The sequence below is a fragment of the Aotus nancymaae genome, unplaced genomic scaffold (genome assembly GCF_030222135.1).
Source record: "Aotus nancymaae isolate 86718 unplaced genomic scaffold, 86718_ANA_hifiasm-v0.15.2.pri h1tg000099l, whole genome shotgun sequence".
NCBI lineage: Eukaryota > Metazoa > Chordata > Mammalia > Primates > Aotidae > Aotus > Aotus nancymaae.
The window spans coordinates 7,189,494-7,216,518 of record NW_026988514.1 but is presented as its reverse complement, the minus strand read 5'-3'; the positions used below and the strand labels follow the sequence as shown (position 1 = coordinate 7,216,518).

The 27,025-nt window shown below is 39.3% G+C and overlaps 1 protein-coding gene, 1 non-coding gene and 1 pseudogene across 3 annotated transcripts in view; 2 read left to right on the top strand and 1 right to left on the bottom strand.

The window, feature by feature from the left end:
* Positions 1-27,025, top strand: part of TIMM23B (translocase of inner mitochondrial membrane 23 homolog B) — a 39,537-nt gene that overhangs the window by 3,708 nt on the left and 8,804 nt on the right. For both annotated transcript variants that reach the window (XR_001110643.2, XM_012472605.2), the window contains exons 3-6: positions 6,479-6,572; positions 6,808-6,892; positions 9,235-9,293; positions 12,349-12,459. Coding sequence is in view for 1 of the 2 variants with exons in the window: in XM_012472605.2 (XP_012328028.1) it covers positions 6,479-6,572; positions 6,808-6,892; positions 9,235-9,293; positions 12,349-12,459 (349 nt within the window). In the remaining variant the exon portion in view is untranslated. The remainder of the gene's footprint in view (positions 1-6,478; positions 6,573-6,807; positions 6,893-9,234; positions 9,294-12,348; positions 12,460-27,025) is intronic.
* On the top strand, positions 8,527-8,727 carry LOC135271988 (small nucleolar RNA SNORA74). Its single transcript, XR_010340108.1, has one exon. It is a non-coding gene; the product is annotated as a small nucleolar RNA SNORA74 (small nucleolar RNA).
* LOC105731041 (mannose-6-phosphate isomerase-like) lies at positions 16,820-21,991 on the bottom strand (annotated as a pseudogene).

Genomic DNA, 27,025 nt, shown 5'->3' with positions numbered 1-27,025 from the left:
AGAAGTTTCAAAGAGTATATTAGGAAAACAAGATTGATTTAACATCTGAAAATTAATGTATTGTGCCATATCAATTTATAATAAAGCAATCAAGGAAAGAATACAGTACAAAGAGCACACTTATCTCAGTAGATTCACAGAAAGCATTTGACAACATCCCCAGCACTCCCTTTATGATTAGAAAAACAAACTAGGCTGGGTGCAGTGGTTCCCATCTGTAATCCCAGTACTTTGGGAAGCTGAGGTGGGTAGAGCACTTGAGGCCAGGAGTTCAAGACCAGCCTGGCCAACATGGCAAAACCCTGACTTTACTAAAGATACAAAAATTAACTGGGCGTGGTGGTGCCTACCTGTGATCCCAGCTGCTTCAGAGACTGAGGCATGAGAATCAGTTGAACCCTGGAGGCAAAGGTTGCAGTGAACCAAGATCGCGCCATTACAGTCCAGCCTGGGCAACAGAGTGAGACCCTATCTCTAAATAGACAGACAGACAGATAGATGAGTCAATCAATCTAGACATAGAAGGGACTTCAGCCTGATAAATGGCATCTACCGAATATCCAAAGCGAACATATTTAATTGTGAAAGACTAAATATATTCTCCCTAAGATCAGGAACAAAATAAGTATGTTTAGTCTCATTTGTATTCAGCATTGTCTGGCCAGGTCAATTAGGCAAGTATATGAAACGGCAGTCAAGTTGAAAAATGAGTTAAATTATCTGTTTATAAGTGATAATGATCTTATCTATAGAAAATCACAAGGGAAACCACAAAAATCTATTAAAACAACCAGGTTCAGCAAGTTGCAGAATACAAGTTCAATATAGATAAATCAAATATATTTCTAGACATTTGCGATGAACACTACAAAAATGAAATTACAAAAAATTCATTACCATTAACATCAAAAAGCAAATACTTAGAAATAAATGGACCAGGTACAAAACATATTCTGAAAACTATAAAACGTTATTGAAATTAAGTGAAAAGGCATGTGCTATGATCCTGAAAAATTTGATATTAAAATGGCAGGACTCACCAAATTAACCAACAGATTTAGTGCAGTGCCTGTCAAAATCCCCACTGGCTTTTTTTGCAGAAATTGACAAGCTTTTATCTAAAATTCATAGGGAAATTCAAGGGACATAGAATGGCCAACAACCTTGAGAAAACAGATTGGAGGACTTGAACTTCCCAATTTCAAAACTTTGTACAGAGCTATGAGACTATCATGATAGTAACGTAAGAATGAATCCATAGATTAAATACATAGTCCAGAAGAAAACCCTTAGAATATATAGTCACTTGCTTTTCAATAAGGATGCTGAGACAATTAAGTCAGGGGAAACGTTAGGACAACTGGAATCCATATGCATAAAAATGAAGTTGAACCCTCACCCTGCACCATATACAAAGCATTAACCTCTGAATGGATTAAAGACCTAAATGTAACAGCTATGTCAAACTCTTAGAAGAAATCATAAGCACAAGTAATTGTGACCTTGGATTAGACAGTAATTTCTTGGATGTGACACCAAAAGCACAAGTGATTTAAAAAAAGTTAATAAGTTGTATTTAATCAAAATTTTAAAATTTCATGGTTTAGACAATACCAATAAGAATGGAAAAAGGCCTGATACAGTGTCTCTTGCCTGTAATCCCAACACTTTGAGAGGCTGGGGCGGGAGGATTACTTGAGCCCAGGAGTTTGAGACCTGTCTGGGCAACAGAAGATCCCATCTCTGCAAAAAATACGAAAATTAGCTGGATGTGGTGGTGTGCACCTGTAGTCCCAGCTACTTGGGAGGCTGAGGTGGGAGGATCACTTGAGCCCAACAGGTAAAGTCTTCAGTGAGCCATAATCAGGCCACTTAACTCTAGCCTGGGTAACAAAGACCTCATCTCAAAAGAAAAAAGAAATAGGGAAAAAACAATCTACAGACTGAGAAAATACTTGCATATTATGTATCTGATAAGGAATTTATGTCTAGAGTATTGTTTTAAACTCTTAAAACATTAATAAAAAACAATTACAAAATGGGCAAAGGATTTGAGTAGACATTTCTTTATGAAAATATACAGATGTCTAATAAAGACATGAAAGCTGGTCAGTAACATTAGAGAAATGGAGATCATAAAACCACAATGAGATACCTGTTAACACCTATGATGATTACTATAATAAAAAAGAAAATAAGTATTGGTGAGGATATAGAGAAATTTGACCTCTGAACATTCCTGGTGGAAATGTAAAGTGATACAGCTGCTTTTGGAAACAGTCTGGCAGTTAGTTTCTCAAAGTGTTAAAAATAGAGTTACCTTATGAATGGCAATTTCAGTCAAGTATACTGCATACTCAAGAGAATTAAAAACCTGTGTACGTGTAAGTTGTAAATGAATGTTCCTACTAACATTCTTCATAATAACCAAAAAATGGAAACAAATGTCTATCAACTGATGAATGGATAAAAAGTGTGGCATAGCCATACAATGGAATATTATTTGGTAATAAAAATGAATTATTAAATATTTTATTAAAAAATGAATTATTAAAACATGCTATAATATAAATGAACTTCCTAAATGAAAGAAACCAGTCACAAAAGACCACATATTGTGTGGTTTCATTTATATGAAATGTCCAGAATAGGCAAATATATGGATAAGAAAGTAGATGAGTAGCCTCCAAGGGTTGGGAGTAAATGTGCAGTGGGTATGGGATTTTGTGAGGAAAAGGCTTTAAAATTGCTTGTAGTCTTCGTTGCACAACTCTGAATATACTAAAAACCACTGAATTGTACACTCTAAATAGGTGAATTATATGATACATGAGATATATATCAGTAACTCTTGTTTTCTCTCTCTCTCTCTCTTTTTTTTATTCTTCTTAAGACGGAGTCTCGCTCTGTCACCAGGCTGGAGTGCAGTGGCGCAATCTTGGCTCACTGCCATCTCAGCCTCCCAGGTTCAAGCGATTCTCCTGCCTCAGCCTCCCTCATAGTTGGGATTACAGGTGCGCACCACCACACCCAGTTAATTTTTGTATTTTTAATAGAGACGGGGTTTCACCATGTTGGCCAGGATGGTCTCACTCTCCTGACCTCATGTTCCACCTGCCTCAGCCTCCCAAAGTGCTGGAGTTACAGGTGTGAGCCACCCCACCTGGCCTCTCTCTTTTTTTTTTTTTTTCAAGAGACAAAGTCTCACTCTGTCTCCTAGGCTGGAGTTGCAGTAGCAGCATTATAGCTCACTGTAACCTCAAACTCCTAGGCTCAAGTGGTTCTTCCGCCTGATCCTCCCAGGTAGCTAGAGCTGCAGGTGAACACCACCACTCCCGGCTAATTCTTTTTTTATATTCTTTGTAGAGATATGATCTGGCTTGGTTGCCTAGGCTGATCTGTAACTCCTGGCTTCAAGTGATCCTCCTGCTGTGGCCTCCCAAAGTGCCAGAATTACAGGCATGAGCCACCATGCCTGTTTTTTAAGAGTTATGGTTGGAGCTTTTTATTTCAAAGTTGAATCACTAACAGCATCTGACAGTTGCTGCATTTCTTGTGTTAACTGTTCAAATTGAAACAAGTTGATGATTAGGACCTTGCCAGTTTAAAGCTTCATTATTTCTTCAGGAAATGTTTTTCAAGTGTTTTATATATATATATATATATATATATATATATATATATATATATATAAAATAATTTTTAAAATTTTCAAACTATTACTGGATTTTTCTTTAATAATTTTTTAGATTTTCAAGTGTTATATTTTAACACTGGGTGTTCAATGATTTTTTTTTTTTTTTTTACTTTAAAAGTACCCCTTTGTCGATTTACCAGTTGCATGTATTTTGCTTAAATATTGAATCTACACTTAGAGGTTATTCTCTAGCTCTAGTTACAAGTTCAGTATCATTGTGATACTGAATTGCTAGGTGGGGCTTAATTAAGGTTAGACATAAAAGATTTCATATCTCCCCTAAAACTTGTGAATTCATTCTTCATCATGAGCATTTATCTTCCATTGGAATTCTAGAGGGACTTTAGACTTGAAAAAATGTTTTATAAACCTCATCTGTTATTAGAAATAATTACGGAAACCTTAAATTTAAAGATACCATAATAGAAATTACATTTTGTGAAACTTTATTTATACTTTTGAAGGCTGGAGACATCTTAAGTAAAATAGTGACTGTCAACTCACCCTGTAGTGACTTTGGTAACACCTTTTTTTTTCTTGTTTAATAATAAAGACAGGGTCTTACTATGTTGCCCAGGCTGGTCTTGAACTCCTGGGCTCAAGCAGTCTTCTCGCCTTAGCCTCTCAAAGTGCAAACATGAGCCATTGTGCCCGCCAACTTTCATCTGATGCAGTATTGTAGTTTCTCTTACTAATGCTTTTATATTGTCACTACTCTTACATCCTCATTGACATTTTTTAAAAATTTTATCAAGTAATTTTTTTTGTTAGCCCAGGTGAACATCTGATACAAAATAAGGAAAATTTAAATATTTTTAACACTCATAGGGTTAAACACACAAAATTGTAAATTTTTTTCTTTTTTTCATTGCTTCCCATAAACAGATACAAAAATTTTATGTCATCTCAGCCTTTGTTTTTTTTTCAGCAGGTACATTGATACCCATTCTTGGATTTATCTTCTGTGTTAGCAAACTCTGGTACTTAGGGGATTTTAGTAACACTGGTGTCCTGGAGCGTCAGCAGGACAAGTTTAACAAGAACTTTTTAGTTTATCTTCCTTACATGCAACATATTAACATATTTTGATAACAACATTGTTTGTGTGTAAATTGATGGACATTTGCTTGCAGCCCTTATGTTTTTTAATTTACAGTTGATACTAGCTGAAAAATGAATTGGTGCTGACATGCACTTGTGCTTGCTTGATAATGTTCATCACAGTCATTTTTTTAAAAAAGATGTTCTATTCTTAATTAGTGATCTGTTTCTTCATTGAAGGATCTTTTTTTTTTCTCTTTTCAGCAGCCATGGCCTGAGAATGAAGGATAGTTATTTACCTTACCTTATTGAATCTAGTATTTCTGAAAACTCAATAAGTACAGTTTAAGACTAAGTCATTAATTCCAAACTTGAAGTATCCCAAATTTATAAAACTATATGCAATTATATCATGACATGGGATCTATTCAGATTTTATTATTGCCCAATAGACCATTCTTATGTGATGAGAGTGGATGTGCTTGTTTACTTTTGTAATTTTTGATGAGGATGTGTGCACGTGCCAGAAAGAAAAAACCAATGCAGAACTACAGTTTTCTTACTGGAAATGCATTGACCAATGTTCAGTATTTGCCACAATGATGTAGGAGAATGTCAGTGGTCTTTACTATGTTAAATGTGACACACTGCTTGTCTTTTTGCCAAGTGTGTTAACTAGCCATAGAGGCTTATTTTAACTATCTTTGCATGGAAATCTTGCCAGAAAAATGAGGAGGGTGGTTTTTGTTCAGTCCAGCTAGGTGATGGAATTTTGTTTGTTTTTTCAAGTGTGTTTTTCATAAAGGTATATTGACTTTTCAAAATTGATCGCTATATTGTGCTCTTAAGAGTGTCATTTCTCAATCCTAGTATTTTGGGGGACCTTCCAGGGGTTCATGCCTCATTTTGTGTATACGATTACTAGAAGGAGGGTCTGTAGCTTTCTAAGATTATTAAAGGAATATATACTCCTTAAAAGATAAGAATTATTAAAGGGGGTCATTTGCCATTGCATAATTGATCCAAACTGTTGTACTTTATTAATTTTTGCTCATTTTTGTGAACATTTGGTTTTATACATAGAAATGCACAATAAATAGCTGCTACAGAATGAAAGTTATTTTCTTCTTTCAGACTGTTCTGTTCTTCTCATAGCTTTCAGTGTACCTTTGTCGAGAGCTATCTTTTCTAAACACTTTTGCACAAATCTGTCAGATTTATGTCATGAAGGAAACAGTTCTTAATGAGACTGCCTCCTAAGAACTGTACTTTGATTTAGGTGTTACTTTTGTAGAAAGTTTTATTTTTGTTTAAGTTTAATTTGAGTTAATATAAGGTTTACTTTCTGTGAAAAACTACTTTGAGGGGCCGGGCGCGGTGGCTCATGCCTGTAATCCCAGCACTTTGGGAGGCCGAGGCAGGTGGATCATGAGGTCAAGAGATCGAAACCATCCTGGTCAACATGGTGAAACCCCATCTCTACTAAAAATACAAAAAATTAGCTGGGTTTGGTGGCATGTGCCTGTAATCCCAGCTACTCAGGAGGCTGAGGCAGGAGAATTGCCTGAACCCAGGAGGTGGAGGTTGCGGTGAGCCGAGATCACACCATTGCACTCCAGCCTGGGTAACAAGAGCGAAACTCCGTCTCCAAAAAAAAAACTACTTTGAAGTGTTAAAAAGGCACTTGCAAGATTTGTATCTTAAGAATACTCAGCCTGGTTTTCATTATTGTCCTTTTAGGATACAGATGAGTTTATTTTACCTACTGGAGCTAATAAAACCCGGGGCAGATTTGAGCTGGCCTTCTTTACGATTGGAGGATGTTGCATGACAGGTGAGTGTTACATACTTTTTTCTCAAGTTTACTCATTTCAAGTAGCAAAGGGTGTTTAAAATCAAAAGCAATTAGAATGTTGGTTTCAAGGTGTTTTTTAAAAAAATTATTATTTACATTTGTCAAGTGAAAAAGAATCAAGTATAGTTATGCAGTTTTGAGTTTGTTTGTTTGTTTGTTTGTTTGTTTTTAATATACAGCTGTCTTATCTGGGTGAATTGTTATGATTTACCAGGGGCTGCATTTGGTGCAATGAATGGTCTTCGGCTGGGATTGAAGGAAACCCAGAACATGGCCTGGTCCAAACCAAGAAATGTACAGTAAGTCTCATGTAACCATGTGATGTAGTGATACTTGAATAGTAAGCTCTGTTTTATTGGTTTGAGGAGTACAACCTTGAGATTACAAATGGTTAGTATATTTATATGCTTTTTGTCTTTTTGTTTTTTAATCTTACTCAAAAGCAACTAAGGAATCAGATTGCTGACTCTAAGCTTTTAAAAAGGAGAGATTTTTTGAATCAATGTCCCTTACTCAGCTAGTGCTACGCCAGCCTAACTTCTCAGCTACACCTGTTACATTCTCTAAGCCTATATGACATGCTTTTCAAATTGTTGAATTGCTGGAATTTTGGATTGTTCAGGAGCATGCAGAGCCATAAGACATGGTAATGAAGACATAAGCAGCACATGAGAGTGATGCCGTCATTTAACTTGAACTTCTTACTGATTTTACTTTACATTTCTGAAATGGCGAGCCAGATAAATTTTAAATACAATTTTTAAAATTAGAGTTAATTCCAAAAGGATAAGACAGTTTTCTGTTAGGAGCTTGAAGTCACAAAGAAGGGAAAGTATAGTTAAAACGGTCAGAAAGGATGTTTTCACCCTACTTAAGAAGTAAACATGGCCAGTTCCTCTTGATATTCCTTAAACAATATGTTTAGTTTTGCCCATTTTTATGCTTCATATAAGTGTAATCATGAGTATGTATTCTTCGATGGCTCACTATTTTGTTTTAGGACACTTTTAAACTTCATCTTTCATATTGTTCAGCCAGCAGATGGCACCAGATGTGCTAGAATTAGACCATGGGAAACTGGAAGGCGTTTTTTTGAGAGACAGCCTTATTGTGTTGCCCAGGCTGGAGTGCAATGGCACCAACACAGCTCACTGCAGCCTTGACCTCCTGGGCTCAAGTGATCCTCCCACCTCAGCCTCCTGAATAGCTGGGACTACAGGCACATGCCACCATGCCCAGTTAATTTTTTAATTTTTTGTAGAGATGGGGTCTCACTGTAGTGCTCAGGCTGTTCTCAAACTCCTAAGCTCAAGCAATCTTCTTGCCTCAGCCTTCCAAAGTGCTGGCATTACCGTGAGCCACTGTTAAATTTTTTATATTCCTGTTACTGTGTGGATCTCTGTCCATGCTTTAACAGTCTAGATCTTTCAATACTTTTATTATTTGTCCCTTGCTTCAATAACTTTTAACTTTTTGCATTATGGGGAATTTTTAATATATAAAAGTAGACAAAATACATAGCATAATGAACACATGAACCGTAACCCATCCTCAATAATCATCAGCCATGGCGAGTTGTGTCCCATCTCCTTCTCCTCTCCTATCTTATTTTGAGACAAAAAACCCCAATATCGTATTAAATGCAAATTTGGAAGTAGATCACCTAGAAAAGACAACTTATTTCCTTTCTTAAAACAACAGTTATTAAAAGCTTGTTAAAAATGAAAAAATAATGGCTGAACTTAAAATATGTTAGTAAGTATGTAACATAATTAGAAACAATATAGTTCTGTTTGTAAACATTACTGATTTTTTAAAACAACCTTTTAGAAGCAATACAAGTTATTGTTTCTGTAGAACACTAATTAAATGAGTTGTTAAATAATTAAACCAAATGAGTTCCTTTACTCTTTGTTACTGTATTCCCATGATTTCCAGCAGTAGTCAGCCATCTGAACAGAACCATTCCTGGGATGGTGTTACACTGCTGGGAGAGGAAGGTCTTCTCTTCATCCGGTTGCCTCTGTCACTGTTCTGGTAGTGTCTGGCACTGGGGCAAGGGAGAGCTGTGCTTCCTTGAGAGTGTGCTGAGCATGCACCTTGGCTGCTTAGTTCTAGTCTGGGAGCAGACACATGGTGCTTTTCCTATGTATTCAAGTTAGATGGCTGCTGATTCCTTCTATTTAATTCTACTGTATATTCTGTACTTTGATATTCTTTGATTGTCTTTAACGTTTTAAGCATATGCTCCCCTCCCAAAAAGAATCTTTTAGAAGCTAGCTCATGATAATTAACAGTGGCATTTTTTACATGGATTAGTTTCTGTAACCTCTTTATAAGATACATTCTAGGCTGTCATTCAAAGCCTTATATATACTTAATATGTAGTCATTATATTATACATTCAATAATAAGAATTTTCCTATTATTGCCCAAAGTCTTGAAAGTTTTAACCTAATTTTCACTTATATAGAGTAAAAATCATCCTTATTGAAATCTGAGCTATTAAGATGTATTTTAGAATTAAAAAACTTTTGAGTCTTGAGTCTAGGCTTGTTAAATAGCTATTTTTATTGTTTTTAAAGATTGCTAGAGAAACAATGATTCTAAATAAAGATTCTTTCTCTTTCTGCCCTGGTAGGATTTTGAATATGGTGACTAGGCAAGGGGCCCTTTGGGCTAATACTCTAGGTTCTCTAGGTAAGTAGAGATCTCGTTTGATAATAAATTGTTAATGCAAAGAAAGAATGTGCAAATATAAGGAACAATTTGATCAACTGATATTCTGGTCCTAGGATATGAAACAATTGTGTTTAAATCCATTCCAGTGCATAATGTAGATAACTACTTAGGGAAAGACCATGAACTAACTTTTGAAATAATCTCAGGTGCTAATATCATTCTGAATACCATTTCTGAATTTTTAAAATCTTTCGAACACTGCATGTTCTCCTTTCCGGGCACAACACCCAATAAAATGATGTTTAAACTAAATGAAATCCAGATAATTTAGATCCAAAGTAAAGAGCTTTGTATGTTAGGCAAGGTTCAAGGTTCTGTAGTGAGATATGAGCAATTAATCCAGCCCTTTTGCTATGTTTTCTTAATAGCCTGTTCATTAGTCTGTTTACCTGAGTGGATTTCAGGCACCTAATTGCCAGAATTAGAATAGGTTCTTTGTAGATAATGAAAACGTTTGTAGTTCTAGGCAAAAGGTAATTTAGTAGTGCTTAGTCAGAGCCTAATGCTTTCATACCGTATTGCTTATGAATGATTGATGACTTGGAATAGATCTCTTATGGGTTATGCCCTGACATCCAAAATTTTCATACTTTATGAACTTAGTTGAAAGTCTGAAGATCTCAATTTAAATTGTGGCAGATTAAGGAGGGGAAGACGAAGAAAACTCATTGAAAAGATAGAAAAAGCGTCTGTTATGGCAGAGTAAGATTCTTGCCTTGTCACAGGATTTGAAAGCAGTACATCTTCACACCATAAAGCCAGTTTTCACATTTTGGATCCTAAGAGATGGCTGCTTTCATATGTTGCTGATGCTTGCATTTCTCCCACCCTTCTACAGAGTCACCCTCCTCTGTTCCTTTTAATCATTTGTTTATCTAGAGTAGTCAGCTGTCCTTGCTGCCTAGGACTTACAGAGAAAAGTCCCAGAAACCCCTGACCCAATCCTGGACAAACTAGGATAGCTGGTCACCCTCTGTGTACCCATTGTGATATGTTCAATAACAGTGTTCTGCTCATGATCAATTTCAGTTAAATGAGTTGAAGGGAAAGATGAGCTTTCATAGAAGTATAAAAATAATCTATTTTTTCTTATGCTAGAAATAGGGGTAGGGGTGTGTGTGTGTGTGTGTGTTTAATCCAAAGTACAACGATTATGGTAGCATATAAATGAAAATTTTAAATATTCTTCCTGAGACTTCCTAGCAGTACTTTCTAGAAATAACTATTATTGATGTTTCTGCTGAATCCTTCCAGGCATTTCTCTGCATAGCCAGTCAGTCGTGTACCATATGCATATGTCCCTGCTTTACTTATTAGTGAAAATGACTCTTCTGGTTTTTAATTGACTATACAGTATTCCATTATATGAAAAGTCTCTTTCTGAATCAATTCAGATGGTAAATGCTCTTGATGGGCATTTTATTTGTTGCCAGGTGTTTGCTATTAGAAACTGTTCTAGTGATCATTTCAAGTATATCTTTGGATAAATTTATCTAAATATAATTGCCATACTGATGTTTGTGTTGAAAAAAAAAAAAAACAGTTCTTTCTCTCTTCTCACACTACAAGAGTCAACACAGGATATTTTTGTGACCAGATATGTGGGAGTATTTCCCCACATATCGAGTAATCAGTTTTTCAGTGGACACCAGCTGGGTGTCCTTCCAGTTTAGTTTGCCTGGAGATAGCATCAGAACAGCAGGTTGAGGACTGTGTCACACAAAACTGAGCCCCATTTTGGATACTTTCGATGCTGATCGCAACCTCCAGGTTATTTTACCTGTGTTTTTGACCAACCAGCTATGTCGGGGTTCCCACAGCCCCCTCTTTGGGTTCAATTAATTTATTATATTGGCTCACAGAACTCAAGGGAACACATACTTAACATTTACCAATTTATTACAAACAGTTTTTTTTTCTTGAGACAGGGTTTTGCTCTGTCGCCCAGACTGGAGTACAGTGGAGCTCACTGCAACCTAGACTTCCTGGGCTTAAGCAGTCCTCCCACCTCAGTCTTTCAAGGAGCTTGGGACTACAGGCAACATGCACCACCATCCCAGCTAATTTTTAAAAAAATTTTTTAGAAAAGGGATATCCCTATGTTGTTGCCCAGGCTGGTCTCAGACTCTTGGGCTCATGTGATCCTCTCACCTCGGCCTCCCAAAGTGCTGGGATTACGGAAGCTTTGTGAGCTACCATACCTGGCTGGATATTTGTAAAGGATACAAATAAACAGCCCAGTCAAGGAATACATAGATTGAGGCCTGGATGGGCCCTAAGTACAGGAGCTTTCATTTCACTGGAGTTGGAGTGCACTGGCCTTCTGGCATGTAGATGAGTTCTTTCTCACTTTCCTGCAAGCCCCACCAGTTCAGCTGTCCAAAAAGTCCTCCAATCCATCTTCTTGGGCCTCTTCTGGAGAATTGATTGGATAGGCATGACTGAAGCATGAACAACCTTGTAGAACTGTGATTGGGCAAAAAGGTCATGCTCTACTACTAATAGACTGGGCGCAGAAACCCAGCGAGGCCCGTCTGCCCAGATTCTCCTTAGCCTTTCTGTGCAGCATTTCTTCTTCCTGGGTACGGGGTAGAATCTTCTGAAATGGGAGTCTTATGGCCTACAATCAGACAAGGTAGGTCATAGAATTTCTTTATGGTCAGTTCCAAGAAGACAGGTGGGGAAAGATTAGAGTCCTGCTATGAGGAGCAAAGGGAGCAGGTGAAAGGAGGACAGGGGAAGGTCAGAGAGAGAAATTCTGTTTTCTGAGGCTGCTTCTGAGGCCTAAAGTGGCCCAACAATATAACAAGACTTTCACCTTTGTCTCTAGGAAGCTATTCCAAAGCTGCTTCCAGAACCAAGGACAAATACCTTAACAAATGATTGTTTTGTCACTTAGGAAGGGCTATGGGAGTTATGAGCCAGGATCTGTGGATGAAAACCAATATATGTATATCATAATACCATACTTAATCACTTTTTTTGTCACTGAGCACTTCCATTTCCTGTTTAGCTTTGCTGTATAGTGCATTTGGTGTCATTATTGAGAAAACACGAGGTGCAGAAGATGACCTAAACACAGTAGCAGCCGGAACTATGACAGGCATGTTGTATAAATGTACAGGTGAGTACTGTTGAATGGAGAGCCATCTCTTACTACACTTGAAGTGTGCTTTTTTTAATTCATAGTTTTCGAGGAAACTACACTCTGTTGCAGTATAATCTAGTGTTCTAATCTTATGGTTATTTTGGTTCGGTTTGTTTTTTTAATTGTGGTAAAATAGCCATCCATTTTTTAAGTATACACTACTTTAGTATTGAGTATATTCACATCATTGTATAACCAATCTCTGGAACTTTTTCATCTTGGAAAACCGATACTCTGTACCTATTCAGCCTCCTCCCACTTTGCCCCTCCCCTTAGCTCCTGATAATGCTACACTTTCTGTTTCTGAATTGGCTATTTTAGGCACCTCATATAAGTAGAATCATACAATATTTGTCCTTTTGTAATTGGCTTATTTTACATAGCATAATATTCTCAAGGTTCATTCATGTTGTTCCATATGCCAGAATTCCCTTCCTTTTCAAGGCTAAATAATATTCATTCTGTGTATGTATACCATGTTTTGTATGTGCATTCTTCTATCAAGGGATGTTTAGGTTGCCTCTACCTTTTGTCTTTTGTGAATAATGCTGCTATGAATATGGATGTACAAATACCTCTTCAAGACCCTTCTTTTTATATATATACACACACACATATATATATGTGTATATATGTGTGTGTGTGTATATATATATACATATATATATAAAAAGAATATATATATTCGTATATATATTCTACGAATATATATATTCGTATATATATACGTATATACATATATACACACACACATATATGTGTGTGTATATATGTGTGTATATATGTATATACGTATATATATATGTATACATATATATACACACACACACACACACACACACACCCCCAGAAGTGGGATCCTTGAATCATACGGTTTGTGGTGGCTTTTTGACATTAGGAAGATAAGATTCTTTTTTGTATTTTTTTACTCTTTTTTTTATATCTTGGATAGACTGGGCAATAGAATATTCAAAATTATTGGTTTTGTTTTAAACAATAATATGACCTGTGACGTCAGCATATTAAACTATCACAAGACACCCACAAGGTCAAAGCCCAGAAATGACTGTCCCTTAAGTCAATTTAGAGCCTCTTATTCCTATGATCGTCTTACTCTATGGAGAGATCAACATTTTGCTGTCCAGGGTCAGATAATTCTGTGATAAATTTTTACTGGTTTAGAAGCATACATTCAAGTAATACCTAATTTAGTTTTTTTATTAGGTTGATATACCTTTGGCTACTTAATTTTTATTTTATCAAAATAATCCACATACATGATTTTTTTAGGTCAAGGTTTTTTTTTTTTTAACATCTAAAAGATTTTAATGATGTGCAACAGTCTGTTATACGCCTCACCCGAATTCCCTGTTCCCTGTGGCAGCTATTTTAACTTTTTTGAATTTTTCTTTTAAAGACAGGGTCTCACTCAGTCATCCAGGCTGGAGTGCAGTGGTACAATCAAGGTTCACCAAAGCTTTGACCTCCTGGGCTCAGGTGATTCTCCCATCTCAGCCTCCTGAGTAGTACAGGCACATGCTTCCACACCCAGCTAATTTTTGTGTGTGTTTTTTTTTTTTTTTTGCAGAGATAGGGTCTCACTATATTGCCCAGGCTGGTCTTGAACTCCTGGGCTCAAGTAGTCCTGCCTCAGCCTCCCAAAGTGCTGGGATTACAGGTGTGAGCTACCATGCTCAGGCTGCTTTAATTCATTATTCTTTATTTTCATGTCTCTAATTAATAGTATTATCTTGATTTTTCTTGACTTTTCAATCTAACATATTGTCTGTTGACTTCGTAAGAGGAAAGCTGTGTTAACTCCTGTAAGAATTGTACAAAATATTCTTAAAGTAGAAAGAAGGTTACATCCTTTATATAGGTCACCTCATTTACCATTCTCTGAAAGTAGTAGTCTGGTACCCTCTTGTTTCATAAATAAAGAAACTAAAATTCAGACAAGTTAAATTACCTTCACATGCTTACACAACTCTGTCATGGTCTAGTGCATCAAACTCTAGTCTGAGTCCAAAGCCCATTGTCTTTGTCACCAAACCAAATTGCCTCCAGGATAATCATGAAAATTTCTAGAAAAGGGAAAGAGGTAGTAAATAACTGTTGAACCAGACCTTAAGGATGGACTGAATTTTCAGATGTATCTGTTTGCTCATAAGATACATATAAGGAAGGTGTGGGAGAAAAGTCTGGAAAGATAGTTTAGGCTTATGGCATGGAAAGCTAAGGTAAGAAGCTTGAAATTAAACTGAAAGGCAGCTTGTCATCAAAGGTTTTTGGACAGTACTACAATTGTCTTTGAGGAAGATTAAGCTAGAAATAGTAGATAAGAAAAATTAGAGGTAGAAGCCTAAAGTCAAAATGGTCAAGGAGAAGTATTACAGAAGTTGAAGAGATGGTGATGGAAAGGTAGAAATGAAAGATGACTGGGTCACTAGAATACTGTTTACTGCTTGGTGGTTTCTTCTTTCTCTGTTTTGTTATATTGTGGAAGCAATATATGGCAATAAAATTCACAATATATGTGACTTTGAATAGCATAACAGCTAGCTGTCCTGGGCTCCCTCCCCACTGCCCCATTTATCCCTTACTTGTCTCTTCCAGGTAAGACTAAACTCACTAAAATGTTTCCATTGTTTTTTTTAGAGTTGGGGTCTTGCTCTGTCACCCAGGCTAAAGTGCAGTGGTGCCATCATGGCTCACTACAGCCTTGAACTCCTGGGCTTAAGGGATCCTCCCACCTCAACCTCCCCAGTGGTTTAGACTGTAGGCACATGCCACCACACCTAGCTAATTTTTTTCATTGTTTCTTTTTTTTGTTTAGCAATGGGGTCTTGCTATGTTGCCCAGGCTGGCGTCAAGCAGTCCTCCCATCTCAGCCTCCTGAGTTGCTGGATTACAGGTGTGAGCCACTGTGTCCAGCTTTCGGAATTGTTTTTGACTCCCAATGGTACTGTGTCCTTTTAGGACAGTTTTTTGCCACTGATTCTCAGTTGTTTGGGTGATTGCTTTTCTGTGGGTAGGGGGAATTGTCCTAGATTTCTTTGAGAATCTTATGAAAGTTTTAGAGAGTTTATAAACCCTGCATTAACAACTCAGTATATGTAGACTCTCTTTAGGAGAATTGTGAAACTTAACTCTTTAGAAGTTTTATAAACACTTTGATGCTTATGATTAAATGAAAGTGCTGATATTTAGAAGGTAACAATCAAAATCCAGTTAAGCTAGATTCTTTTTTTTTTTTTTTGAGACGGAGTTTCGCTCTTGTTACCCAGGCTGGAGTGCAATGGCGCGATCTCGGCTCACCGCAACCTCCGCCTCCTGGGTTCAGGCAATTCTTCTGCCTCAGCCTCCTGAGTAGCTGGGATTACAGGCACGCACCACCATGCCCAGCTAATTTTTTGTATTTTTAGTAGAGACGGGGTTTCACCATGTTGACCAGGATGGTCTCGATCTCTTGACCTCGTGATCCACCCGCCTCGGCCTCCCAAAGTGCTGGGATTACAGGCGTGAGCCACCGCGCCCGGCCTAAGCTAGATTCTTTAAAGTTGTTCTGCCTTCTTGGTGATTTGCTCCCTTGCCACTTTGATGACTTCAGATTCTACTGCTCTTCCCATTGTCTTTTAACTCCCGCTTCACAGCCTACTTCTTCCTGTTACCATTTCCTAGAACAGTACTTCCAGACACCTACCTCACATGCTGCATCATAGTTCATCTTTGTTCAGACACCACCTTTTATTTGAGGCCTGCTCTTAAACACTGTAGTACATACAGTTTTGCACATACATTTTAGTTGTAGGATAAATTGCTAAAAATTAAATTACTTGAGTAAATAATCTGCATGCTTAAAATGTGAATGACTAATGCCAAGTGGCCCTTCCAGTACTTGCTAACCTTTGCCAGTATTGTTCATCTATCATCACTTTTTTTTAAGCTAGTAGGTGAACAGTTTTAATGTTTTACTTTGCTTTGTCCTGGTTGTTTATGAGATTGAACACCTTTTATTGTTTAGTGGTTAGTGGTATACCCTTTCTCTATTTTTTGTCGTATTGCTGATTTAACTGATTTGTTGGAACAGTTTATATATTATGGCAGTTAGTGCTTTGTCTATTACATATTTTACATGAATTTTTACTTCCTGGAAAAATGTTGATGCCAGTAATAAAAATGTAGAAGGCATCAAGAGGTTCTTTTTGGTATGTGAAGTCTAATTCTCAAGGCCTGGTACTCAGTTTAGACATTGATAAATAGAACCTCTTAACAATAACCTTAATGAGCAATTACCTAATTTGAAGAACTGGATTGTATATATATATATATATATATATATTTTTTTTTTTTTTTTTTTGGCCTCCAGCTCATCTTTATTTTTTAGCTGAAGAAAATTTGAAGGCAAAAAAAACACAGGAGATTTTTTTGAAGGTGGTTTCCTGGAACTCCATTGTACAGGGACTCTAGTGTGGGCAGAAGCCCAGAAAGATTCTTTTGTATGAATTTAAACCTTTACCTCACAGGAAGGAGCCAGTGGATTAAGACTGATTAGTCTTGGATGACAGTATCTACGATTGCAGGTCAGAAACATGAGCAGTGACAGACAGCTGACAGCCTCTTGCAGGTGTGTCCCACCCCTGGAGCAGGGCATCGGGAGAGATTCCCTCCTATCTATGTATTTCTTGCCAGCTTAGGAGAGCTAACTGGGCTTCTTCTCACAGTGAAAATTGGCTAGTTCAGTTCCTGAGTCCCTGTAATCTGCAACAGTTGAGTATGTTCTAGAGAAGGGGTTGACAATATCAGTAGTTTGGGCTTTGCAGGCCGTACAGTCTAGTGCAACTCTTCAACTTTGCCCCTGTGGCTTGAAAGCATCCAGACAGTATATAAATGAACAGGTTTGGCCAGAACTGGCCTGCCAGCCTGGTTTGCTGACCCCTACTCTAGGGCCAACTGAAAAACAGGAGCAAAGAATCTTGCACTGATGATTGGTGTATCCTGAGCCACCTTCTCTCTGTAGGGCTGGAGGACCCAAGGCCTGCTTGCAAGCTGTGCCTCTGAGGCTGAAGCTGGCTTCCTCTTCCACTCCTTCCCATACAAGTGTTCTGGAGTATAGTTTACCTACCCCCAGGAAACTGTGAAGTAGGAATAAAGCAAAAAGTGGGGCATCATGCAAGAAGGGCACTTTTGGCCCATTTTAGGAACAGGTACCCCAAAGGCTGAGTGCTCATTACCCCACAGCCTCAACACAAGTGACTTTTACTTGCTTTGACAAAACAAGAGGGTGAAAACAATGTTAGTCCACAGGACTGCCCTTTCCCTTTCCTCCTCTGCAGCTGAGGAAATGGGTAGTCCCAGGGCAAGAACACTGTTCTTGGAAATTACCTGACCTTTTGCTCTGACAGATGCTGAGCTAATGCTGGGTCACAGATTTTGCCAGCTAGCCTGGAGCCATAGGCTAGAGCAGGGTTGGCAAGAGCCTGGCTCAGGTGTAACAGAGTGGAGAGAGAAGACAGGGGGAGTGTCAGACCCCTCACACAGGCCTCTCCTCCCCCAAAGAAGATGGTTCCATCTAGGTGTGTTCAGGAGTCACTACCTTCATGCTCCCTCCTCCACCCCAGCTCTTCCAGGGTGTACCTAAGGGGTCCAGAGCAAGGAAGGGGGCTTGAGCTGGGCCTGAGGAGGTGAGGCTGGCTGGAATTTAGGGTGACTGGCAGAGGAGAGCTAGGGAGGCTATGGCCTCTACAGCAAACAGCAGGCACGGAATATCAGCAGGTTCTTCTGCTCAGTAAGCTTCAGTGAGACACTCTCATTGGCCCTAGTGAAGAGCACGCTGCCATGCTGCAGAGGGATTGGCGTCTGGGCTGTGGGTGTGCTGGCTGTCACTGTCCCCTGTACCATCAGGAGGATGCTGGCAGAGTCCAGTGCCAAGACCTTGTATTCAGTGACGGAGCCAGGGACCTCCATCTTCATAATGGTGAAGTCTGGCACAGGGGGTCATAGATTGAGAGATAGGGGTCTTCCTGACTCCATGTTGGGAGAAAGAGCCTGTCCTTGCTGGAGCTAGGAATATAGCTGAGCATTTCACACAGTGTTGGCACGTCAATGAACTTGGGTGTCAGGCCAGCACGCACTGTGTTGTCTGAACACGCCATGCACTCCACGCAGTCTTCTTTCAGGTAGGCATGGGGCACGTTGGCCTCCAGAAACATAGCCTCCCCAGGCTTCAGGGTAAGCAGGTTCAGGAAGTAGATGGCAAAGCAGCCGATATCACCTGGGTACTGCTGGTGCAGCTGCATCAAAAGCTCCCCAAAGGTGTCCTCCATGTTGTTTCCGGCAGCCGCTTGCTGCGAGATCCGCTTCACCAACAGGTTGAGCTGTTCCACCACCACCTTCTTCTCACTCTTCATCAGGTGGGAGAAACAGCTCTTCAGAGCAGAGGCCACAGCCTGGGGAGTCACTGCTCATGCTCTGCTTCAGGTGTGTTGCTGCATCATCTCGAATCAGGACCTGGAACTCAGGCACCTTCTTCAGAAAGGTGACAATCTCCTCAACTGGCCGGAAGCCACACAAGCCCTGAAGGGGGTGAGGTCAATGGCCATCTCTGGCTTATGGTTGGCATCAGGGTAGTGCTGTGGAGCCTGGAGGTGTAGCTTCTCTGCCAGCTCCTTGTTAGGGTGTGCCTGGATGGATAGGGCTGTTTCAACTGAGAGCACTTTGAAGAGGAGGGGCAGGTTGCCATTAAAGGTGTCCTTGACCTTTGAGCCCAAGCTGTCCTGGTTCTCAGCAATCCACTGTCCGAGGGTTTTCTGTGAGATGCGGTTGTCAAGGATCTTGGCATCCCCTCGGGGGTGAGTCCCCATCCACAACTGCATAGGGCTTGTCCTCTGCGATCTGGGCCAGTGGGTCACTGCTGGCCAGCAGCCGTGCCACTTCGCTGTTAGAACCCATCTTCCCCCAGGCATACTGCTGCACCGCACAAGAAAGTGGGAATACTCGCAGAACACACATATATATATATTTTTACCTTAAATGACTTTGCTTTTAAGCTGACTTTCTTATGGAAGGAAGACGTAAGATTAATAGTTCAGGGTGTTTTGGAGAGGAAGAGATTGCCTATGTCTTTTCGTTTCTGATGACTTATTTCTGAAAATATGTGATAAGGCTACCCTAAAATTCTTAAGCTTATTGATAGCAAAACTACAGCTGTTTCTGTTTGAGTAGAATACTGGTTATTAAATAGATTCTCGTGTGTCACAGGGAATCTAATGACATTTCACATTTTTGGAGAAAATTTATGTAATTCATTAAAGAAGTATTAGACCTGAATTCAAATCACATGAATCATCAGAGTTCTACCTTTAAATTAGCCTTTTTGGGCTGGGCACAGTGGATCACCTGAGGTCAGAAGTTTGAGACCAGCCTGGCCAACGTGAGGAAACCCCATCTCTACTAAAAATACAAAAATTAGATGGGTGTGGTGGCAGGCGCCTGTAATCCCAGCTACTTGGGAGTCTGAGGCAAGAGAATCGCTTGAACCCGGGAGGTGGAGGTTGCAGTGAGCTGAGATCGTGCCATGGGACTCCAGCCTGAGTGACAGAGTGAGACACTGTCTCAAAAAAATAAAATAGGCTGGATGCAGTGACTCACACCTGAAATCCCAGCACTTAGGGATGCTGAGGCAGGCGGATCACTTGAGGTTCAGGAGTTCAAGACCACCCTAGCCAGTGTGGTGAAACCCCATTTCAACTCAAAATACAAAAATTAACCAGATGTGGTGGCATACGCCTGTAATCCCAGCTACTCGAGAGGCTGAGGCAGGAGAATCACTTGAACCTGGAGGCAGAGGTTGCTCGGTGAGCAGAGATTGTAGCTCTGCACTCCAGTCTGGACAATAGAGTGAGTCTTTGTCTCAAAATAAAATAGGATAAGAATTAATTAGCCTTTTTGATCTGATAGCTGCCAATTTTTTTCTCATCATCTTTATATTAAAATAGCTCTGTACCTAGTATGTTAAGGCTCCTTTTTATTTTTATTTTTTTTCTTTTTTTTTGAGACAGTCTCAGACTAGAGTACAGTGGTGTGATCATGGTTTACTGTCACCTCTGCCTCCTGGGTTCAAGTGATGCTCCCGTCTCAACCTACCAAGATGCTAGGACTACAGGCATATGCCACCATGCCTGGCTAATTTTTTTTGTGTTTTTCATAGAGACGGGGTTTCGCCATGGTGTCCAGGCTGGTCTCGAACTCCTGAGTTCAAGTAGTCCGCCATGCTGGCCTCCCAAATGTTGGGATTACAGGTGTGAACCACCACACCCAGCCCCCTGTTTTTTTAAATTTCTGTATTTAAGAGTACATTGAGGGTTGGAAATAGTTTAAGGTCAGCAGGGATTAGCCATTCCCTAAATGTAAACTTCTTCACTGGTGCTATACTTAGAGTTCCTAAGATCCTTTCCAAATCCATGAATCTGGAAGTTGAAGTTATATTTGTATTCACACCACAAAAAATTTCTGTCTGTGCTCTGTCTTCTTGGGTTTATTTTAAACCAGAAATTAAGACATTGATTTTCCTTTGTTAGAGTGATTTCAGCATTTTGAGTTATTAAGACAGAAAGTGTGAGCCCATGTTGGATTCTGGGTCAGCAGGTTATTTACCTCTGTTCCACAATTGCAATGGAAATTACAGTCTACTTGTCATGTGACATAGACTTAATGAGTATTCTTTTTTGCTTTTACTCTTCTGAGCCCAAGAACTTTCTTTTCATAATTTATGTTGGAGGTGTTCTGGACTATGTTATTACTGCAGAAAGTTAGACTCCCATTTCTTTTGATATCAAATATTCCGCCTTTTCCTCTCTGTCTTACGAATACTTATGATATGCCTTAGATGCTAACTCATTACATTCTTACATTCAGGGCTGTCCTTAAGGAATACCATAGTGGCTTCCCTTGTGTAAGAAAACTGAGTGGAGGGGGCTGAGCTGGCGCTTCCATGCCTATGTGTTGGGCTAGAAGCACCTCCCATTCATTTCCAGCCATTTGTCACTCTGCATAATTAGTGTCCTTCATTTATTCAGAAGAAGCTGGATCCCAGATTTTTATGTGAAATCTCCTGTTTTTAAAATATTTGATTTTTTTCAACATAATTTGCCCAGCAAACTCTTGCTGGCTTGAGTGATACCCTTATGCTGCCAGTTGAAGTTTAACATTTGTCTAACCCTAAAGCCTTTCAACGTGAAATTATTTTTTGGTTCTTAACAAGGTTTTTGTATGCCAAGGTAAAATTTTCAAGGACATATAAGGTATTTACCGTCTCACTCAGAGTTCTGTTTAAGTGAGCACATAGGCATGCATGTCGGAGAAAGTATTGTGAGCTCTTATGGATAAAATTTGAAATGCAACCTATTTTCAATAGAAAAAACCCTCTTACTCTCACATATCTCAGAAAAACTTAGATCTTACAATCCTTTTGAGACTTAAGACACTCAGGTCTGTGGAGTAAAAATGCTACCTGATATTTGTGGTGGATGAATTACCAAAAAACAAAATTACTCAGCTAATTGGGTGTATCATGCATAATAAACTAACCTAACAAAAGAAAGCTGCCTTTCGGAGGCAAGAATATAGAACATATGTAGTTTATTAAGCTATTTAAAGCAGAAATGTTATTAAAAATTTGGAAATATTTGTCACTAGCTGTATGACCTATTGAAAAAGATCCTCTTAATACTGTGCTCATCTATAAAATGGGGGTATGATGATTCTCACTTTACAGGGTTGTGATGCATTTTAAATGAAACAAGTTTCATTAAGTGCTTATTGCTAAAGATATAATTCAGTGAATGTTGCTTTTCTTAGAGCAGAATTTGGTATTTGATCTTCGCCTAAGCCATTTTGATTCAGTTCTTAAAGCAAGTTGAATGGTACCCATGCTCTTAACAGCATATTATTCAACAGCCATACAGGCTGGGTGTGGTGGCTCATGTCTGTAATCCCAGCACTCAGGGGGCCAGTGTGGGCGGGTTGTTGGAGTCCAGGAGTGCAAGAGCAGTATGGTGAAACCCTGTCTATACAAAAAAATTAGGCGGGCTTGGTGGTAGGCACCTGTAGTCCCAACTACTGGGAAGGCTGAGATGAGAGAATCACCTGAGCCCAGGAGGTCAAGGCTGCAGTGAGCCTTGATATTGCCACTGCACTCTTTCCTGGTGACAGTGAGGCCCTGTATATATATAAAAAAAATTCTAAGAGGCCAAGGCAGGCAGATGGGCAGATTGCTAGAGCCCAGGAGTTGGAGACTAGCCTGGACAGCATGTCTACTAAAAATAAAAAAATTAGCTAAGCATGGTTGTACACGCTACTCCAGAGGCTAAGGTGGGAGGATCACTTGAGCTTGGGGAGGTCAAGGCTGCAGTGAGCTGTGATCACGCCACTCTACTCCAGCCTGGGTGACAGGAATGAGACTCTCTCAAAAAAAAGAAAAAAGAAAAATGTGGTACATACATAAAATAGAATATTATTTTGCCTTAAAAAAGAAGGAAATTCTGACAGATGGTAAGGCATGGATGAACACTGAGGGCATTATGCTAAATAGGCCATCTACAAAAACATACTGTGTGATTCTACTAATGTGAGGTACTTAGAATAGTCATATTTATACAGATAAAAAGTTGGAAGATGGCTGGGGTGGGGTGTAGTTATCGTTAAATGGGCAAAGAATTTCAGTTTTGCAAGATCAAGAGTCCTCTGAAGATAGATGTTGGTACACGGAGCACGGTGGCTCACCTGTAATTTCAACATTTTGGGAGGCTGAGGCGGGAGGATTGCTTGAGTCCAGGAGTTCAAGACCAGCCTAGGTAACATAGGGAGACCTCATCTCTACAAAAAATTTAAAAATCAGCTTGTCATGGTGGCACATGCTTGTAGTCCTAGCTACTTGGTAGGCTGTTGTAGGAGGATCACTTGAGTTCAGAAGGTTGAGGCTGCAGTGAGCCTTGATCACACCACTGCACTCCAGCCTGGGCGACAGAACAAAACCTTGTCTCAAGAGAAAAAAGAAAAGTAGATGTTGGTGATAGTAGCACAGCATTCTGAATGTACTTAATGACACTGAAATGTACACTTAAAAATGGTCAAGGTGGTAAATTTTATGTTAAATGTATTGTACCAGAATTCTTAAAGAATAAATTTTTTAAAAAATTTTAAGACAGCTAAACAGTCCCCAACAATGGTATTTAGTAGTCACATTAGTATGTAGGTAAGGCTGTTCCTCTAGAGCAGGAGCTACCAACTCCTGCTGGCCAGCTGCCTATTTGCTGTCTAAAGGCTAAGAATGTGTTTTAACGTTTTTTTGTGTTTTTTTGGAGACAGAGTCTCTCTCTGTCATCCAGGATGGAGTGCAGTGGCGCGATCTCAGCTCACTGCAACCTCTGCCTCCCGGGTTCATATGATTCTCCTGCCTCAGCCTACTGAGTAGCTGGGATCATGCCCGGCTAATTTTTGTATTTTTAGTAGAGACGGATTTCACCATGTTGGTCAGGCTGGTCTCGAATTCCTGACCTCATGATCCACTTGCCTCGGCCTCCCAAAGTGCTGGGATTACAGGCGTGTGCCACCACACTCAGCCATGTTTTACATTTTTTAGTTACATTTTAAATGGTTTTGTAAGTAACTACACAATAATAGCCTTTGACCCTCAAAGCCTAAAATATTTACTATCTGGCCCTTTTAAGAAAGATATATGCTAATCTGTGCTCTAAAGTTATTGTCATTTGAATGCATTAGTTCTGCCACTAACCAGCCCTGTATCCCACAAACAAGGCACTTAAAGATTCTGGGCCTCATTTTCTCATGTATAGAAGAGGTGGTGCTTGCCTATCACTCTGGAAGAACTATATAAGGATCCAAAATATAGGAGGTGAAACTGAAACATAAGTCATATTTGCTTTCCTTTATAGAAATTGACCGTTGGCCTTATTTGGTTACTCTGTTCAAAGCAAGTACCTTTGTTTATCAACTTCCTGTGCTTAGTTGGGTAGAGTTGTTTGGGTACAGAAACCCTTAAGTAGAGGCCCTTAAACTTGTAAACAAATCAACCAGTTGAAAACCTTGGGATTAATGGAAGCAGAATTAGAACATGGCTGGTATGTGTAAAAGGCCACCCTTGAATAAAGATTAGTTATGTGATAAGTACAAACTGATGTTTAGTGTCTTCTTGTTGGAGATGATTTTTTTCTCTCTAGCTTTTAAGAAGTAACTTCATTGATTTGAACTAAGTTTTTGTTTCATTTGGCAAGAAAATAGAAAGTAGTAGGGGGTAGTAAATTATTTAATATATTACTGGTATCCCAAATATATATATATATATATATTTTTTTTTTTTTTTTTTTTTTTTTTTTTTTGAGACAAAGTTGCTGTATTGCCCAGTCTAGAGTGCAGTGGTGCCATCTGTGCTCACCACAACCTCCACCTCCCAGATTCAAGCAATTCTCCTGCTTCAGCCTCCCACATAGCTGGGATTACAGGTGCCCACCACTACACCTGGCTAATTTTTGTATATTTAATACAGACAGGGTTTTACCATGTTGGCCAGGCTGATCTTCAACTCCTGACCTCAAGTGATCCACCTGCCTTGACCTCCCAAAGTACTGGAATTGCAGGCATGAGCCACCATGCCAGGCCTTTTAAATTTATTTTTATTTTTCGAGACCAGGCCTGGCTCTATTGCCCAGGCTGAAGTGCAGTGGCAGGATCTTGGCTCACTGCAACCTCTGCATCCTGGGCTGAAGCAGACCTCTCACCTCAGCCTCCTAAATATCTGGGACTACAGATGTGTGCCACCGTGCCTAGCTAATTCTTTTTATTTTTTGTAGAGATGGGGTTTCACCATGTTTCCCGGGCTGGTCTTGAACTCCTGCGCTTACGCAGTCTGCCCACCTTGGTCTCCCACAGTGCTGGGATTACAAGTGTGAGACACCGGCCCCCAAATATCTTAAAGCCTTATAGAGATCGCATTGTCACTATGTTACCCCTAGTGCCTATGCCAAAGAGGATTCCCAGGGAAGCTTGTTATTTGATAGCTGAGAACTAATGTGAGAATCCTTCCACAAGGGCCAAATAGATACCATGTTCTTAGAACACACAAAGTAAAGAACTAGCTAGAAGCAGTGGTTTTGAGGCTCTTTCCAAAGCCATGGCCTGACTTCACAGTCCTGTGGATCCATTATTGACTATAGGTCTGGGGGAGTTAATCTGAAGTTGAATGTGTGGTCATAGGAAATAGTGTCTGCAAAATTACTGTGTTTTCATTTACCTGCCCTCCATCATCATTTTTCTATTGACAAACAGTGGTGAGGGCATCTTGGCTATTGCTTGGTTTTATATTCAGAATGGGGTTTTGAGTACTGCATTTTGGCTACCTGCTTGGAAGAATCCTTATTTCACTCAGAATTAGGTCTAATAACTGAGCCATAGCAATGCTGTTGTAGATACCTTTTAGCATTTATTCTTCTGTGCCTCATAGTTTTTTTTTTTCCCACATTAGGAATTTGATCTAATTATAGTTCATTTTCAGCTCTGCAGCTTTTTACTGACTTACTAGGCAAAGACATGAGGTTGATCCTTAATAAACTGAGCAGATTATTTTAACTTGAGTGTGCTGCATTGCTTTCCAATCATTATAATTTTTCAACCACATTGAATACAGTTGGAAGTTTAAACTGCTATGCCTACAGTCTGAATGTGGCAAGTTCACAAAGAGATGATGTGAACTTCAAGGAGATACCTTGTATTATACTTTTAGAGGGGTTTTTCTGGGTTTTTAAAAAATGTTTTTGGTCCCCCTACACGTTTGACAGCTGTTTATAGATAATGTCTGCAGTTTCTGTTTGAGAGAGATAATTATGACATTTAGCTTTGGAGTGTAAGCAGGTCAGCTATCAGAAGTCTTCAGACTGGAGAGATTCCTTGAGGGGGAGTGGCCCTTTAATCCATCAGCTGAAGCCATCTGGTAGGACACTCGTTGCAGAAATGGTTAGTTCTGAAGTGTTCTAACTCAGCAACATCACTGAATGTCACAGAATTGACAGGCACGGAGCTAGAGGGCCTCTAGACACCCCCACATGTCCTTTCTACCTTTGTCTCCCTAACATATGACTTGGAACAAATACATTTTAGGTACAGAGATGGCTACGTGCAGTTTATGATCCCTACTCATGGAGCTGCATGAGGACATCACATTTTTTTTAAAAGCTTCCTTGGGCACCCCCATTCCTGAGGAGTTTCTTAGCTTGGTTTCCCTTTGCCACATAACATTTATAAGACTTGACATTTAAAAATCATAAGCAGTTAGGGCATTTTCTATTTTTAGATATTTATTTGTAGCTTCTTCTTATTTAGACTTGGGGACTGTTTTTAAGTAACTGAAACATTTTTGTTTCTCCATTGCAAGTGAAATCCCTGTTGCTAATCTTTTGCCACATGTAAAATTGTTCACTTATTTTCAAGCAGGTAGTTCAATGTCTAATTCTTGAATTCTTTTCAACTA